Below are 18,793 nucleotides of genomic sequence, written 5' to 3'. Positions count from 1 at the left end.
CATGGCAGTCAACACTAGTACGATTAAACTCGCATCTGAATGAATAAATCGACACCCAAGCTGTTCGAGGATTGCACTGTGTTGTCTAATCATAACCCTGTTTTTTTTTCAGATCAGGGCCTGGACCAGTTCATAGTGAAACGATATGATGGGAAGGTTAGTAACAGCTTACTGCCTTGTACATTAAGTAGTTGTCACTAGATAATTGTCTGTAGGTTCTTTTTTACAAAAAAAAACAGCTGCTGTGACCCCACACTGACCCTAACGCACAAGTTATTTTGCGTAAGGAAAAAACAAATGGTAGTGAATTATGTTGAGCTCTACTTGCAAGACATTGTGTAAGATCTGTGTATAATATATACTAGATGAAATTTCCCAGTCATCAACTACAATTCATTTCTTGATAAATTCGTAGTAAGCTTAATGTTTCTGTTTATTTTATGTAACAGATACTATTTTTTTCAGTGGAAGTCCCTCAACACATTCCCTGATGGATGTATTAACAGGCATGACTGGCAATTTTTCAAACTCAGGCTTGGGCGGTACAGTAACACATAATTTAAGCCCCCACTTTGCTGCGTTCATGATCTCAGCTATTATGCATTGGGAGGTGTCCAAACAAGCAGCTGGAACCGACAGTGGCCCGAGGGCAACTGTCCACCCTGTTACCTTCTTGGGGCCCCAACAGTACATGACTGAGGGAGGCTACCAAGAAGCAGAATATGGATGGGGAAGAGAGCTCATTGCAGAACAATATAAGCTCATGAAGAATAAAAGCAGACTTGCCCCCATTCTGTTCCTCATCTTCCATCAATAACCAAGTAGATGTTCGCAAAAGCAGTGATGTTTTATTTCATTTGCTGATGACACGAGGTCTCTAAACAAATAACTGCCTGGTGGATGGATTGGTGAAGTGCCACTTTCAGTGCTGAGATCAAATCAACAAGATATTGATATGTTCCCCTCCCACCTCTACTCTGTGAGGGTTACAGACTCTCCTCAGTTACAAGCAGTGAGCTCCTTGACTTGTTAATGTCACAGAGACTGGATAAGCTGTTAGAAATTCTGTGTGTTTTTTCCCTGTATCTTTTGCTTGCCGGTATTTTTTCCGCCAACAATTCTCTCTCTCCCTCTCGAGGGCATTGACTCTTTGCTGGAGTGCAGTTTTTTGGGTACCAGGTGCCCTCCAAATGGTCAATATTTGAGCATAGAAACTTTTAGCACAGCAGGAGACTGTTCAGCCCGTGTTGTCGACATTGAATTTGTGCCCCTCTCAATGGCAGATTATTCATGTGTGGGCAAGCTATTCAACCGTAGGGACATTAAGTCCAAGATCAGTCCTGTTTTGGTACAACGTCCGCAGGAGTCCATACTTATAGTAGAGGCCATTGGATGGCGATCTGGAGCAGGAACCCTAGACAAATTTTCCCATCCATAACTCGGGAGCTGAGTGCAGCCATAACATCCCTATCATCCATGAAACTGGGATCAACCAACTCTAAACAGACTGGGAATGGAACTTAGGACCTTTCTGGTCTGTATGCTCAGCTCAATGGATAAACACTGAGCTGTGAAAGGACCTATTAATCATCTGTTTTCCTCCCTATAATAAAAAATCTGTGCATCTGGTATTTGATGACAACTGATTGTAAATGGAGAAACTACAGAAACCTTGAAATTCAATTTAAAAAAAAAAAATTATTTGGATAAAGGATGTTTCTGCGATACTGACGCGTGGCCACTGGACGTAACCGACGCATTTTATTTTTAAAAAATAGAGGAGTTGACTTTTCCTCCACCGCAAAATGCAGCTTCAACTATCCTCACACCTTTGAGGTGTGTTTTCTGACTAACATTGTTCACCTAATGTGCTCGTACTGATTTCCTTTGCCAGATATTTAAAGAGACTTTTTAACATATTTGTTTAAAATTAACTATTGAGCGCAGAAACATCATCAGTTAGGAAGTATATCCCCTTAAGGTTTCCCCCCGCGGGTCCTGTTGCTTACCTGTGTATATTGGTATCGTGTACACCACGAATACATCACGCATTAATTTTTCCCCCAGTGTGTTCTTGGAATTTTTACGCCTAACATTGTAGTACATGTCTGGTGTGTGCGCCACTCAATGGTGGGTGGAATGTAACTAACTGATGTTTTATCCCTTGCATTCAGATAAAATGCCATATGCAGTATTAACTTGATGCTTTGGTTATTTTTCCTCAGGAGCTCCCAGCCGCATGGTTTGCTGATTCTCTACCTAAGCTTTCAAAATGTGTTTCTATAACCCCGCTGAGAATTTTCCACAGTTTTTTAGTTGCTGAATATTTTAACGAAATCCAATATTTCACATTTCACAGGATTTTTTTTTAATTAATGGTACAAAAAAATGCCACTGTAATTCTTAAAGGATTAAATTCAGAGACCCTGTAACTACATGGTAGTAAAGTTTCCTCCATCTGGTAATGTTAACAAGATAAAGAAAATGCAAGTATAAAGTGGGAAGCATTATTCTGAAGCCAATCTTTTCGCGAACAGGGAGAGGGAAAACACCCTGCGTTTTGGTTTGCCCTCACCGGCTCGGTTTAGTAAGGGATGCAAGTTATGAAAGTGAATTCGCAAAGTCTGGTATATCGTGGGCTGGAACTATACAAATTAAAGCTGCTGGATTGTCATGAAAACCCAACTGGTTCAGTAATGCCCCTCAGTGAAAGGAACGGGTTATCCCTACCCAGTCTGGTCTACATGGGACTCCAATGGCTCCGACATCTTGCCTTTTGACTGAACCCTGAGTTCATCTCTTGATATTTTTGGCCTCACTATTTACTCTGACTTCAAATAGAACATCTACATTTGCTCCACTGTTAATGCTGCCTCCTGGAAGCTCCATTTCCTCTTTCATGGCAAGCTCTTTTTTTCCTCAGTAACTCTTAATTCTCTGTAAAGTCTGCGTCAATGTAAGACTCAAACTGTTCTCATTGCTAACCCTAGTCTTGCCCCTAGTGAGCAGGATAAAAGGAACCCTACTGATCTGTAGGTGGCTCTTCTTTCACCTCAATTCCTGTTTTTCTCTCCAGCGTAACCTTTTTTTTGTCTCTTGCCAGCTTATCCCTACCTACAATGATCATTGTTCCTCTGAGCTTTCTCTTCTTGCTCCTCATATGCTCCAAATACCCTGTCCAACATGCTCTTCCTGCTCCCAACATCTTCACTGCTGAAATCAACACTCATAGCACACTCTCCTACTCTAACCCAGCCTTCCCATAGTCACAAGACAATGGCACTGCTTCCCTTCATCAGTCTTCACTCCTTAATTTTTAGACTTTTAAAATCGAAGTTTGGAATCCCTAATCACTGCTTCCTGATTTATCGCGTCTTCTCTTTTACTCTTCAACTATTTTGACCCCATACCTGGGTTCTTCAAAAATCATTGCTGCATGACTATGTTGTAATTTTGTGAACAAGAGATTCCAGTTATAATTGAGTGCTGCGGTCTCATTGTGGCTATTCTTTGGTGTGCTGTAGTCTCATTGCTGCATTTCCTCTATACACACGTATTGCCGTCTCACTGGCCTTTCTGTCTCTCTACAGGTATGCTGCAATCTCACCGTTCCTATTCTTTCTTTCTACAGGTCTATTGTAGTTTCACTGTAGCTTTCTTTATCTCTACAGATGTACCCAGTTTTACTGTTGCTGTTTTAATCTCTACGGGTCTATTGTAGTTTCACTGTGGCTGTTTTGCTCTCTACAAGTGTATTATAGTTTCACTTCCAATTGGATTCACTCCACATGATATCAAAGCAGCTGAGTGCATTGGATACAACAAAGGCTATGGGCCCCGACAATATCCCGGCTGTAGTGCTGAAGACTTGTGCTCCAGAACTAGCCGCGCCTCTAGCCAAGCTGTTGCAGTACAGCTACAACACTGGCATCTACCCGACAATGTGGAAAATTGCCCAAGTATGCCTTGTCCACAAAAAGCAGGACAAATCCAATCCAGCCAATTACCACCCCATCAGTCTACTCTCAATCATCAGCAAAGTGATGAAAGGTGTCGTCGACTGTGCTATCAAGCGGCACTTACTCACCAATAACCTGCTCACCGATGCTCAGTTTGGGTTCCGCCAGGACCACTCGGCTCCAGACCTCATTACAGCCTTGGTCCAAACATGGACAAAAGAGCTGAATTCCAGAGTTGAGCTGAGAGTAAATGCCCTTGACATCAACGCAGCATTTGACCGAGTGTGGCACCAAGGAGCCCAAGTAAAATTGAAGTTAATGGGAATCGGGGAAAACTCTCCAGTGGCTGGAGCCATACCTAGCGCAAAGGAAGATGGTAGTGGTTGTTGGAGGCCAATCATCTCAGCCCCAGGACATTGCTGCAGGAGTTCCTCAGGGCAGTGTCCTAGGCCCAACCATCTTCAGCTGCTTCATCAATGACCTTCCCTCCATCATAAGATCAGAAATGGGGATGTTTGATTGCGCAATGTTCAGTTCCATTCGCAACCCCTCGGATAATGAAGCAGTCCGTGCCCGCATGCAGCAAGACCTGGACCACATCCAGGCTTGGGCTGACAAGTGGCAAGTAACATTCGCGCCTGACAAATGCCAGGCAATGACCATCTCCAACAAGAGAGAATCTAACCCTCTCCCCTTGACATTTAACGGCATAACCATCACCGAATCCCCCACCATCAACATCCTGGGGGTCACCATTGACCAGAAACTTAACTGGACCAGCCACATGTAGCCACAGTATTTAAGAGCAGGTCAGAGGCTGGGTATTCTGCGGCGAGTGACTCACCTCCTGACTCCCCAAAGCCTTTCCACCATCTACAAGGCTCAAGTCAGGAGTGTGATGGAATACTCTCCACTTGCCCGGATGAGTGCAGCTCCAACAACACTCAAGAAGCTCGACACCATCCAGGACAAAGCAGCCTGCTTGATTGGCACCCCATCCACCACCCTAAACATTCACTCCCTTCACCACTGGTGCACAGTAGCTGCAATGTGTACCATCCACAGGATGCACTGTAGCAACTCGCCAAGGCTTCTTCGACAGCACCTCCCAAACCCGCGACCTCTACCACCTAGAAGGACAAGGACAAGGGCAGTAGGCACATGGGAACAACACCACCTGCACGTTCCCCTCCAAGTCACACACCGTCCCGACTTGGAGATATATCGTTCCTTCATCGTTGCTGCGTCAAAATCCTGGAACTCCCTACCTAACAGCACTGCGGGAGAACCTTCACCACACGGACTGCAGTGGTTCAAGAAGGCGGCTCACCACCACCTTCTCAAGGGCAATTAGGGATGGGCAATAAATGCTGGCCTGCGAGCGACGCCCACATCCCATGAACGAATTTAAAAAAAAAACTGTGGCTGTTTTACACCTCTCTACAGATGTATTGTAGTTTCATTGTGGCTTTTTTTTTCTTCTACAGATGTGCTGCAGTCTCCGTATGGCTGTTGTTTCCCTACAGGTATACTGCAATCTTATTGCTGTTTCTCTACAGGTGTAATGCAGTCTAGTAGACTGTACAACACTTAATAGAGAACTGTCAAAATAAGAGTGGATCTGAAATAAAGCACACTGTGCATGTTACTGGGTCATTTCTGCAGGTGTATTTTCTAATTATGGTTGGTTCTCTGTACAGGAATATTGTGGGTGATGCATTTTAATTAAGCAGCATCTTGGCAAATGTTGCCTGCACTCAAATACTAAAATGCTTTGACTGTATTGTGATGTTTTTAACATTCCGTGAGTCCTGTGTACGTTTGGTCTGCTAAAGTTTAACATTGGTAATGTCAGCCTAACAGAACTGGGGGCCTAATTGTCCCAAAATGCTGCTGTTGGCTTAATGCTGATGTAGCCATTAACCGTTCTTCTTGTCTGTCTGCTGTGTTGCTTGTAATCATTTAATGTGTAGCGTACTCTATTTTGTGATGTAACCAAGACCCCATTTTCTTTTCTTCTCTCACCACACTCCCACTCGTCAGGATTTCTGGCAGGTATGAGGCGTGTGAGCATGTGCATTAACCAGTATGCACTTACAGCCTTTACCACGCTCTCCTCTGTAGGACTCCCCCTGTTTTCCCCTGACTGGACTATCCTAGCATGCTCTGTTGCAAGATCCTGAGACGCCAGGAAAGACTGATCAGTTGAATTGAAATTACTTTTATCTTCATGGTGCTCTTCATGTTAATGAATGTATATTATTCTGTGGGAATCATAATTACCACTGCTTCTAGCACCGTGGCTCAGTGCTTCCAAAGTGTATCTGCACATTGGTGAATGTTGGTGCACTTTATTTCTTTTTTTAAAAAAATAAGGAAAATTGGTGGTGTGGGAGGCATTGGATGAATGTGACAAACACACTATGATTATGGAGAAGAGAAATAACAGGCAATAAGGTGCAGTTATACAGCACCTTATTGCTCAAAGAACAAATTATTTTCTGCAGTTTCTTTCACTATGCAGGTAACCATGGGAGCCATTTTATGCACTGCAAGCCCCCACATATGGCAATGAGGTAAAATCATCAGTTAATCTGTTTTAGGCTGGTTGAGGGAGGAATGTTAGTCAGGAGACAGGGTGAACTCCCTGCTGTTCATGGTCTTATGTACAGTGGAGTTCCGAGCCAACGAGGAGAGCATTGAACTAGTCGAGTGTAATGGGGTCCAAACCATTTTTTTTTTACTGAGGTGTTCAACTTAAATTATGTATCTAATTTATTTGAAGTATTTGCTGTGATTTTTTTTTTCTACAATCCAGTAACAAATTGGTGTGTCTGCAGTTACTGGAGTGCAAGAAAATGGTGTTGCTGTAAAATCATTTTCTCAGAGATACATCCTGTTTTTGTGTTAATATTAGAGGCTCTGTCTGTATTTGTTTTTTGTCGTCTGCATTGAGCTTTTTTTTTCAATTTGCCGTTGAGATTTTACTGAAGAATTTCACAACAAACTGTACTTCAAAGTAATGCCAATGTAGAGAGGATAAAGGTAACTGTGAATTCTACTTCATATAGAAGAATACAGAGGAATCAGGATCAGCAAGACAATCCTGAAAGCCCTGGTTATCAAGCGTCCTGTGCTCAGAGTAGCAGGGAAACAGCAAAAATTTGGTGGCATATGTTCTTTGAGCAAGGGCAAGTACTAATTGACCATTTTGGAGCACCAAAGCATTAGGGATAAGGGGAGAGGAAGCTGCCAATGTCTCATCTGGAAGTGGTAAAACTATTGGCCCCTGGCCTTGTTCTAAGCGACTCCTATCCTTAAACTCTTCGGAGTTATTCGGCAGTCCACAGTTGAAACTTTTCCAAGAAGGGGGAATCAGACATTGAAATATTGTTCAGATGCCCCAGGAAAGGACAGTTAATGGAGCTGCATCTATTAACCCCTTCAAACATATCTGGTTAAGAAAGGGATATAAGAATGGACCGTCATTTCCAAATATTTCATGATGCGGTGCTACTGGGAAAGGGGAGAGATGCTGCATGTGGAGGGTAACTGGCCTGGGTTCAGTCGTGGAGATGTGTGGTTTGATATTTTGGTTTGTTTGATTACCTTTGGGGATCAGGCAATATTTATTCGGAACTTTCTCTCGGGATTAAATACGACGATAGAGAAGCTGTGATAGGGGAGATTGCACATGAACAACGGAAAGGTTCTTGCACTCCACGTTGGTCAAACACGAGTGGTACGAGGCTGACTCCTCCAAGGGACCTTGCACTGCTCCCAAACAGGCAGCTTGTAGGACAGAAGTAGCTTTTCTTCCAAGTTTTTTTTTTCTTTCTCTTGCTCCAGGTGGTAATTCAGATCCAAGATTCAGCAGCCAAGCTGCTCGAGAATGTCATTGAAACCTTTGATTTGCAGGCTAATATGTAAATTCACTGCCATTACACTCTTTAATCCAGTTAAAGGTTGCTATAAAATCATATGCTGCAGGAATGAAGCTCAATGCTTTACGCATTTCCTCGAGGCCTCGAGATTCAATTAGTGTCCTTCTGTCCCCCTCTATTATTTGTGATTTTATATTTACAACAGCAGCAGTAAACCTTTCGATAACTGAAGCAAACCTCTGTCTGTGCAGTTCAACAAGGGAAAACAGTCATGGATAAAAGCTCATAAAACAGAATAAAGGTGCCCCTGGAGAATTGGAGAGAGAAAATTTGAGAGAAATGCATGGAATTGAAGGGAGACAGTTTAAAAATTTTAAAGTTTTAAAGAAGGAGTCAGCAGGAGCAGCAAAAACAATGTATTTTATTAGTCAAATTGGGAAGATTAATGGCACAGGAAGAAGGCTATTATCATCCAGGGCGATGCATGAACTGAAAAAAATCATGCAGTACTTTCGCTTTCTGCTTCTGCATAAAATAACGAGCACTACACACTCGAGCTAGTTTGGATGATGTCTGCAATGATATATAGCTGTAATAAAGTTGTATGTTGTTGGCAGTATGTTGCGTCCTCGTTATAAACATAGTTCACATGAATCGATACCCTTCCAACCTGTGGTCTGTTGGAGATGATCAGTGTGGCCATTGTCTTCAAGGCATCGGATTTGTATCTAATAATCCCCTGTATTCGAGATTTATGACCCAGTGTTAAAGTTGACAATGGTGCAGGCACATTCTTTGGCTGTGGTACAAGAGACGTTAACCACCGTGAAAATGGTCTCCCTGGTGCATCCCTTATGATGAGCACCGTGTAAAGGATCACTTAACACTAGGATGAGGTTGAAGGTGTGTAGATTAGTCAAATTTACTCTTTTTTTGCACGCCTATTATGAACTTTTGTGTTTAGAAATGGAATGCAAAGGGAAGGAGTTCAGAGATGTGGTCTGTCTTAAGTTTTAGTGTTCAAATACTTGAGCTACGATGATTTTTTGAAGTTTTAGTTTATGAAACTGGAAGAAATTTTTTATGGTTTTGGAGATCAGAACGCTGAAGGCACAGCTTTCATGGATAATGAGCTGAAGGTAAAAAGAATAAAGTTTTAATGACCTGCTGTTCTAAGTCATCATTGGAAAAGGTAGCTTAATAACTTAGTATAAAGCTGGTAATAGCATATTTCAGATAACCCTCTCACTTGACTATAATCGTGCCAAATCATCTTGCATTATATTTTCTGTGTCCTACGGCGTAACCTACATTCATAGCGTGAAAGTAGCCACTGGGGCTGCGCAATATAGTTTGTGGAAAATGTTTAGCAATCAGTTAACCTTAAATCAGCTAACTGTCCACACTAAATGCCTGAACATGTCCCAGAACACTGGCAATTACTAATCCAAGTATTTGCTTAAAAGTGAAAGATACATTTTAAATGCCAATCATCAAAATATAATTTAGGAATCAATGCAGTTAAAATCTCCAGTAGGAAATTGTTCAATAGAAGTTAAACTTTTACTTGTTTAACTCTTGATTACCAACGCCATCCATGTGGAACGACATAATTTGTCTGCTATGATGGTGTCACCTACTGAATACTTTTTTTGAAGTATACCTGTTTCTTGCACGGTAATGCCCTATGTATCCATATGTAATGTTTGTTTTGAAGTGAAAGCTTTGAGGTGGGTAGGGAAGGGATGAAGGTGAATATAACTCAATCCATCTGGTCTGAAGATATTTAACGGCCCAGATTTTTCTGCCGAAATAACAGGGAATTTAATGGTGCTTGCCGATATTAATGTGTAAATTGTCCAGCAACTTGTGGCGAGGAAGAGATACCCTGTGAATTGCAAATTGTCACAAGTTGCTGGACAATTTGCACCACTTCCCCATTAGCCTCGCGAAAACGTCATCTCATGCTTAACCTCCCCGTGAGTTCCAAGAAATTGCTGCATTTGTACATTAATTGCCAATTAAACTCGTCGCAGAAAATTAGGGCTAGTACTTAATGGGCCTAAGTACCCTTTTTAATGACTAGGCTTATGTTCCTGCAATACCACTTCACCTCCCCGGCCCAGAAAGGGAACAATTGAAACTGGAATCTCATTCCTACAGGTTATAAATTGTTAGATATTAAAAATTTTCAATTTTTTTCTTCCTTTTGTCTTTTCTCTCTCAATCCAATCTTTCCCTCTCTTTATTTCTCTTTCTGTACCTGATTCGACTCTAATTCGTGCGATTTTCTTCTCTGTTGCTTCCCCTATTTCTTTCTCAATCCTAAAATCTCATATTAGTTAAGGACTGTTGGTCCCGTTGATCACAGAGGTCCCGGATGCAGGGCAAAATTATTTCTGGGGGGTGGGGGGGGGGGGGGTGGAAGTTTAACTGGGCATGCGCGAGCTGCCCCACTCCAGCAAATCCTAGGCCAGTGTCTTTTGTAGTGGAGGTCAGCAGCAATTCCTCATGGCTCGACTACACCTGCAGCTGACCAGTCCTGATTCCCGCCAATCTTAGGTCGAAGTCTCTGACTACATGTTATCACTCTGGGCTCCTGCTAGTTTTAGAACCAAGAAGGTTGCGCGCAGGGCGGCCTCATCAGTGTGCAAAAGGTGTGTTCAATTGCCATCTTTCAACACTGCAAAAAGTTGACAGTCTTCAGAGTGGCATCTGCAACAGCTTTGCTTCCCCCCCCTCCTCACTTTTCCTCCCTCTGTCCCCCATTTTTTCTCCTTCACTTCCTTTTCCTCCCTCCAGTTGCTCTAAGTCACGCCTCTTCCGTGCCCAAGAGGATGGCTGGAGACTTAATTCCAGACAACTGCCAATGTTGTTTGCAATCAGTCGAACTTGGAAATGCAGGAGAATGGCCCAGGATGACTTGCCCTTTTTTTTAAATAAAAAAAACATTCTTTCCCTCCTCCACTATGAAAACATATTGAGTGTTTACTCAGTGCTCGCCATTTCTTCACAATAGAGTGACCAAGATCAGGGATCATTGCTCTGATCTTTGTCACTGTGTGTGCTGCAATATATTGGTGTTCCAGTGTTAACTGTCTCCATTTTTATTTGTCAGGGGTAGCCTTCTCTAGCTGTAATGTACTTATGTGGAAAAAATATAACTGAGTCTTTACAGCTTTAAATGTATTGAGCAGAAGATTTCACCTTTGTCAGTGAAGTATCTATTAGTGGATGCTTAGTGTTGCAAATTGGGGTGTTTTTCTTGTTTTATATTAGGGTATTTATAAAATAGCAGGCAGTATTTTTTTTCAAGCCAAGATTTCAAAGACACAGGAGTGTTCTTTCCTTACCTTCAAGAGTTACTTGGCTTTGCTGCTCATGTGAAATTACCTCAGATTGCTAAATTAGTGTTATATGAAATGTTCATTCATGAAGCCATCTATTCCCATTCAACTGTCTGGCAGCAGTATATAGTGTGAAACTGTTTCTGCAACATTGAACCATCAAATGCATTTTGTTTATAAGTAGTTTTTGTGGTTTGATGTCAAGCGAGGATGTGATTTCCAATTGTTACAATGTTCAAATGGCAGGCAGTTACGCATGAAAGAGTTGTGTGGTTTCACAAACAATGTCTCCCATTTGTATTATTCCTGAGTATTATTGGTACAAGACATGTCTGGGTTTGTACACGAAAGTTGCATCCTTCAGAGAAATTAAGGGGGATGAGGTCAGGGCCTTTTGGTGGTTCACTAGTTTTGTTGCTGGATTTCTGAAGACTGCTCTTTTTCTTTGGTTTATGTATTTTACATGAAACTTCCTACCTGAAGATACTGCCCATGTGGATTTAATTTTTACTGCACAATATTGTTTTGTTCCAAGTTATTGGTTAATTCCAAGAGACACTAAAAAGGACTCGTGAGACCAGTTGGTGGTAATGGATACTCTGTAGTAAGCGTATTTTAAAATGCTGCTTGTACTTGGTAATATATACTTAGTATTTTTGCTTCTGAATGTTATATTTAAGTTTAAATACACTGGATTAGTTGTTTTAACTTGTACAGATCTCACCTAGTGTGTGGTATTGACCAACATCTCGAACCCTATGTAAATTCCAGTACGTAATTTAAAGGGTTAATTGTTAAACCCCAGTTATGTTATCTTTTTCTAGGCAGAAAGCAGAAGATGCAGATTTCAGGTTGGAGACACAGGTTGAAAGGAATATAGTTCACTTACAGAATCTTATCAGGCATTTGAACACCAAAAGTAATCAAAAAGGCTAATGGAATGTTTGCCTTTAACGCAAGGGGGGGGGGGAGAAATGTGAAGGAGAGAATGTTGTTCAGTTGTACAGAGCCTTGGTCAGAGCCCATGTAGAGTACTGTGTTCAGTTTTGGGCACCGAACCACAGGAAGGATATATTGGCCTTTGAGGAGGTGCAGCGCAGAGTCACCGGGGTCTAAAGGATTAAATTATGAGGACAGGTTGCATAAACTTGGCTCCTATTCCCTTGAGTTTAGGAAGTTGAGGGGTGATTTAATTGAGGCGCTTAAAATGATAAAGGGATTCGATAGGGTAGATCATGAAACTATTTCCTATGGTGGGGGGAATCCAGAACAAGGGACCCTAATAAAATAAGAGCTAGGCCATTTAGGATTGAAATCAGGAAGCACTTTTTCACACAAGGGTAGTGGAAATCTGGAATTTTCGCCCCAAAAGGCCTTGGACGCTAGATCAGTTGAAATTTTCAAGACTGAGACTGATAGATTTTTGTTTGTTAGAGGTATCGAGGGATATGGAGCAGTGTCGGTTAAATGGAGTTGAAGCACAGGTTAGCCATGATCTGATTGAATAGCAGAATAGGCTCCAGGAGTTGAAAGGCCTACTCCTGTTCCTATGATTACGGTGTTTTAAATCCCAATTCGTAATGGGGTTTCCTTTTTTATTTCTCCCTCAATGTTATGATTCCTTGCTGGACAGAGGTAACTGATATCCTTATAGCAGTGATCATTGGGACTTTGGCATGACATTTTGCTGCGTTATGTATGTGAATCTGTCTGTATCAGTCTTTCCTGTTTTAAACATTGCTGTGTTTATCGTGTGTCTGATACTGTGGCTCGTGCATGGTATTACCCTCAACCCCATCCCTCAGCCCCATCCCTTAACCTTAGCTTGTGCACTATTTTGTAATATATATTCAATTTTGCAATCTACTTAATCGCCATTTCTATATTTTCTTGGCTTGTGCTCTGCATCTCCTACAGTTTGATACCAGGCCTGTGTTTGACAGCCCAATAATCTCACAGTTGGTGTCACCATTCTGACTTTTTTTGTTTTCTTTGGCAGAAACTTTCCCATGGGCGGGAGAAGTTTGCTGACGAGGACAGCATATTTTACACACTGGGCGAGTGCGGACTAATTTCCTTCTCAGATTATATTTTTCTCACCACCGTTCTGTCCAGTGAGTATTTATTGATGCGTTGTGACTCTCAACTCTCCTAGGAACCATCTGTAAACAGTGAAGAAATGGATCAATAAGGTGTATTTCACGTCAGGAGCATCAAAACAGAACATGGCTTATAAAACTGCCTTTTATTAATATTACAGGATTGCATGAATTTGTTTAGCTTTTCTGTAAGATCTCCTTATACAAGTGGAAATGTTTTGTGATCATCCTAACTCTTGAATTATTGGCCTGTAATGATAAACTTGTACTTCGATGATTTATTGGGGAGGAGGGGTGGGGATTGGTGCTGGCCTTGTAACTCACAAGCACCACGCAGTGTGGATAAGAACAGTGTCTGGGACAAGAAAGACCCATCAAGCACACTCCATGCAAGAATCCATGCATTCTGCCCCTCTCACCCCCTTCCACCAACCTATTGATTCCTGACTGTAAGAAACATAGTTTCTTCTCCTACCACTCCTGAGGGGGAAATAAAGTCAACCAGTGCTAGTATTTCTATAACCTCAGTCCCCCTCCTCAATGGCTATTGATCTTGCTCCCTTGTAAAGTTTTCAGTTTGCTGCAAATTAACTACCTTCTGTGGGGTCTGTTCCCCATGTCCACCAGACTGTAGGAAAATAAGTTATTTCTTACTTCAGGCTTTAAAAATAATAATGTTATGTTGACCAATACACAAGGAGTGTTTTCAATTTGTCCCAGGCATGCATTCTTTTTATACAGTATGTATCTCAAAATTAGCATATTTGTAGGAGCACCCCTTCCAAAAGCATCTCAATTGAAAGTGTGGTCTCAGTGACACACTTCAGGGCATCACATCTCCCAAGTGCATCATGCAAAAAATTATAATTGGCTCAAATAATCACTAACCTGTTAAGTTACGAATCAAAAGTCCCAATGTGCAAACGAGTAACAGAAAACCAAGCAATCAAATTTCTCATTTATGAACCAGGAAGTACCACAAAACTAAAATCAAATTGCTCAATTATTTCCAAATTCTTTGGCCACGTTGTTTCCTGCGCCAAAGATTATATATTTAAAAAAAAAACAAAAGAAACACATGAAAAACTGAAATAATTCACACACACACAAACTTTCAACAGACCTATAAGATTTCCTATTGGAAATCCATCCATTTAAGTTTTGCCCCAGAGACCTCCCCTCTGTTGTGTGCTGGGACCTTCAGTCCTGCTCTCTTCCCACAGCTTTTGAACTTTCCCTGGCCACCCATCAAAATATTTCCTGGGATTCACACGCTCACAAGGTCTGTATCCCTCACTGCCTCTATGGGGCCTCCGTGACTTCAGAACACACATCCAATTCCCAGTGTTGCCTCCCTCTGAGTAAAGCCTCAGGACAATCACTCAAATATCGTCATTTTTTAAAATTTAAATTTTTCTTTTTAAAACGGTTGTTTTCAGACGCAGCACTTTTATTGTGGAGTGATAGATGACTTGGATGTTAAGTGAAGATGTGACGTTGCATATTTTCTTATTTTGTAGCCAGAGCTTGACGAATAATATTGTACAGGAAGCAGAAAAAAAATGTTTGGGGTTTTTGTAATCTGGATTTAATTTTGCCAAGTGTTTTTATCTGGAATATTCAACTTTTTTATTATGTATGAAACAAAGAAAGTAATGCATTTATTTAGTGCCCATCGCATCTCAAAGCATTTCACATACAATGAATTATGAAGTATAGTAACTTTTTTTTATTTATTTATTTATATATATATATATATAAATATATAAATCCAATTTACACACAAAATTCCACAAGCAGAATCACCAGTTACTAATCTATATTTGGTGTTTGAGGGAGGGATGTTGGTCAGGATACTGAAAGTAAGAGTTCTCCAAGTAATCCATGCGATCTTTTACATCTGTCTGAACTACTGTAACAGGTTAACAAAGCCCCAGGTTCAGTGTTTGATCGGGAGGCCGACACGTCCAACACTCCCTCAGTATGGCACTGTAGTGTCAGCTTAGATTATGTACTCAAGGCCTTGAGTGCAATTTGATCCTGCAACCTTCAGGGGTGAGAGTACCACCGTCTAAGCTAAGATGACACATTATGCATTTTTGAATAAGTTCAACACTTCATCCTAGTTTGGTGAGAACTGAATCACTGTTCAAAAAGTCAGGTGTGAAAGTTACTTTTGACTATCTCATATATACCAGCCTGGAAAATTAGCAAAAGCTGTTAACTATATATCTGGTGGGTGTAAACACAGGCTTTGTAACTGAAGCTGTTGGTATACTCAGCATTTCTTCATTCATATTGAAGGAAAAATAAATGAAAAGGGAAATCCAGTTGAAATTGGTGGTATATTTCCATGCGGGGGAGGGGGCAGTCCCTGGAAAATTTTCAATTCTTACATTAAAAATTTTAAGCAATATAATTCATTGGTTTGTTGATTAAAAAATGAGACCACCACTTCCCCAAATGTTATCTCAATGGTCACTTTCCCTTGTCCACCACCCAATCACAGCCGAGCTTACAGAGGCACCGTACACACTCTGGAACCAAGTCACACCACCACTGCCCCATCTAACTCCCCGCCCTTTGATGGTGGCACTTTCTCCTCCTCCCAATGCTCCCTGTTCACACTCTAGACTTTTTTTTTACAGGGAAAGACTTGGTGGAAAATTAAAATCCACCCAAAATTAACTAAGAGCAGTTGTCGTGATGGGCAGTGCTAGATCACAGGTTCTTGCAATTGAATTATGTGATTCGATCAGAATTGAGATTTATTTATTGCATTACGTGTTTCAGGAAAATTATGGACTACATATTGTCGAGGTAACTACTGGTAAAAATGGAGTTGAAGTTTTAGTTTTGTTTTGGAAGATAAGAAACTGCAGCCTGCGGGATATTTCTACAGATGCAACTGACCCTAGTGTCCAGTTAAACCTCCAAGAGGAATAGTTGAGTGATGGAGAAACAGACACGTGCATGCATGTACGCATCCATATACCCAGCAGATTTCCCTTCCCTCTGTTGTGACCGAAGCTGATAAAAAATCTTGGTCTCCAATGGACGCCTTAGTTGGATTGTTTGTGGAGAAGGGGTGTTGTGTTCACTGGGCTTACCATCACAATGTTTGTTTCACTGCAAATATTTGAAGCTGTAGCATTAGAACAGGAAAGTTGTAGAGGTATGATTTAAGCAAGATTATGTGAAAAAGGATTTTCTAAACTAATAAGTTACTTGCTAGAATAGTGGTACGTCCTTTCTTAATTACACAGATCTGAGTTTAAGTCCCAAAGGTGCCCGTTGCCTGGGTCAGTCTAAAACAATTGGTTCTCGGTTATTGTGATGCAAGTGCACAGCGGGATAATCCAAATACTTATGAGAAGTTAGTCATGAGCCTTTAATAGTCCCATTGCAACACATAGCAGAGACTAAGGCTGTTCTCGTGCATAGACTGTCATTATTTTCACGGTAAAGTAACAGCGGCAGCGACTGAAAGTAATGTCCAATGCGTGGTATTAGTTTTCCTGCTGTCCATGAGTTTACGGGCAGTGCATCTTAAGAATCACAGAACAGCCTGGAATTGATGCAGTGGCTGCTTTGCAGTTCTGGATTCAAAGTCATATTCTGCCAAACTGATGTTTGAATCCACTAATCACTAAAACAGAAAGACTTGTACTTGTGTAATCTATGCTTAGATTGCAATTTTTATATTCAACATAATGAATACTATTTCGAGTTAGTTTCACAGCAGAGCTGTTTAATAACTACATTAGGGCTTAATGGAGAGATATAGTACAAAGTTCCTGAAGGCATTGCTGCAAAACAGTTCTTATTCTCTGCTGACTGTTTACTCCAAATATTGATAATTATTTATTGAGGATGCTAATTTTTGGCCTGATTCAGCAAATACTATTCATGGAACTTTCAGATTACAAGAAAGAAATCAATAAATCAATAAATCATGCCATCTTTCAAATATATTGGCATATTCATAATTCTTCCAGTTATCTTTGTGCCTTTTTAAGAAAATCTAATTACATCTCCACATGAAAATTAATTTTTCTTGATGTAACTTCACCAAGTTGGGCAGGTCCTGACACACATGCCCGATTGGTTGTGGCTTTATTCAAGGATGGAGAGCGTTGTAAAGTGGGGAAAGCCCAATTGGCTTTCACCGATTTCTATAAAGACTCAACCTGGCGCCTTGTGCAGCCTTCATAACGAAGCTGGAAGCTACGGGAATATATGGCCAAATCTTGGATTTTATCCAGGATTATGGACTCCAGCTCCAAGATCCCTGAGATAAGGTGGAGGTATGGTGTGAGTCTCTACTGTGTCAGGAGGGTGGTGGTAATGCGCATGCATGTTTTATGATGTCGCTCGTCATGCCACTCATGAAGAGTTCTTGGTACTTGCTGTCCGTCTCGTGAGGGCTGAAGCCTGCATTTGTCAATTGTCTAACAGCCAACAAATGATTATCTTCCCAGGATGGGGTGGGGGGGTTGATAAGTGGGGTCTCTTTGAGGTCAAAGTAGCCCTACGGTGACGTGCCTGGCAAATGAAGTTTGCAACAAGTTCAACCCTCCGTTGCAGAGTCGATAATCTGACACTAAGACGGGCCGTTAATACTCCATGGCACTGTTGGTGATTGACCAACCAGACGGTTCACCAGTGGAACTTAGAGGGGTAGACCTGTCACTCGGGGCTCCTGCTCAGCTCCAGCGAATGCCCTAAGAGGTAGATAGTCCTAATTGGAATAGCAGCAGAAAGCTTCCTAGTGCTCTGTGCTGAAAAGCCAGACAGTTGTAGCTGGTTAAACTGCAGAAGTAGCCATACACATACTTGGGGGTCCATAATCCTTGGCTCTGCCAACTGACCTAAGCTCTTTGGATTTAGATAGGTCGGGTGTGCCCCTAAGGAGGGAGAGTGTGAACTTCATATCAGGCAAACAGAAATTCTGCAGGCCTCAATTTCCCAGTATCTTGGTTCAGAGGCCCTTAAACAAGGTAGGTTGCCATGCTTCAGTGACCAAAAAAAGCCCCAAGTCGGAGTAAATTGCCTCAAATTAAGGAACTGCAGATCGATGGTCTTGTGAGGCTCTCTTGATTTTTCTTCCACAATCAAATGCTGCTAGTTGTATTATTCTGACAGCCAAAGAGCCCCCAACTTTTTCTGATGGCATTTGAATTCCACAAACATAAATAACACATTAAATGATACATTTTACACCAGTGTGATCAGATTTGGATTGTACACAAGCACAACGAAATAAGCCAGCCTACGTGAACCAAAGAGGCTTGTTTGTAGTTTAACTTTGAGTTTGTATGTTCAGCCATACATGCCAATTCATTGCAGCAGTCTCTCACTTTCCAAAATGAAGTAGGTGCTTGCAATAAGGCATATTAAGAGATGCCAGCCTGTAAATGACTTTTGTGTGTGAAGTGGTTGCCGAACTTATCAGTGTGGTTGGTGCAGAAAGTTGTCCTCTTTGTGCAGCAGCTAGTTTGGTG

The 18,793-nt window shown here is 41.4% G+C and overlaps 1 protein-coding gene across 3 annotated transcripts in view; it reads left to right on the top strand.

Annotated features, from left to right (window-relative positions):
- micu1 (mitochondrial calcium uptake 1) overlaps positions 1–18,793 on the top strand; it is an 83,094-nt gene that overhangs the window by 44,361 nt on the left and 19,940 nt on the right. For 2 of the 3 annotated variants that reach the window (XM_067972441.1, XM_067972440.1), the window contains exons 6-8: positions 113–156; positions 5,447–5,485; positions 13,190–13,304. In XM_067972441.1, the coding sequence (XP_067828542.1) occupies positions 113–156; positions 5,447–5,485; positions 13,190–13,304 (198 nt within the window). The remainder of the gene's footprint in view (positions 1–112; positions 157–5,446; positions 5,486–13,189; positions 13,305–18,793) is intronic. The other variant, XM_067972442.1, reaches the window with a different exon arrangement.

This window comes from Heptranchias perlo, chromosome 36 (genome assembly GCF_035084215.1).
Source record: "Heptranchias perlo isolate sHepPer1 chromosome 36, sHepPer1.hap1, whole genome shotgun sequence".
Taxonomy (NCBI): domain Eukaryota; kingdom Metazoa; phylum Chordata; class Chondrichthyes; order Hexanchiformes; family Hexanchidae; genus Heptranchias; species Heptranchias perlo.
This window is presented reverse-complemented; position numbering and strand designations above follow the sequence as displayed.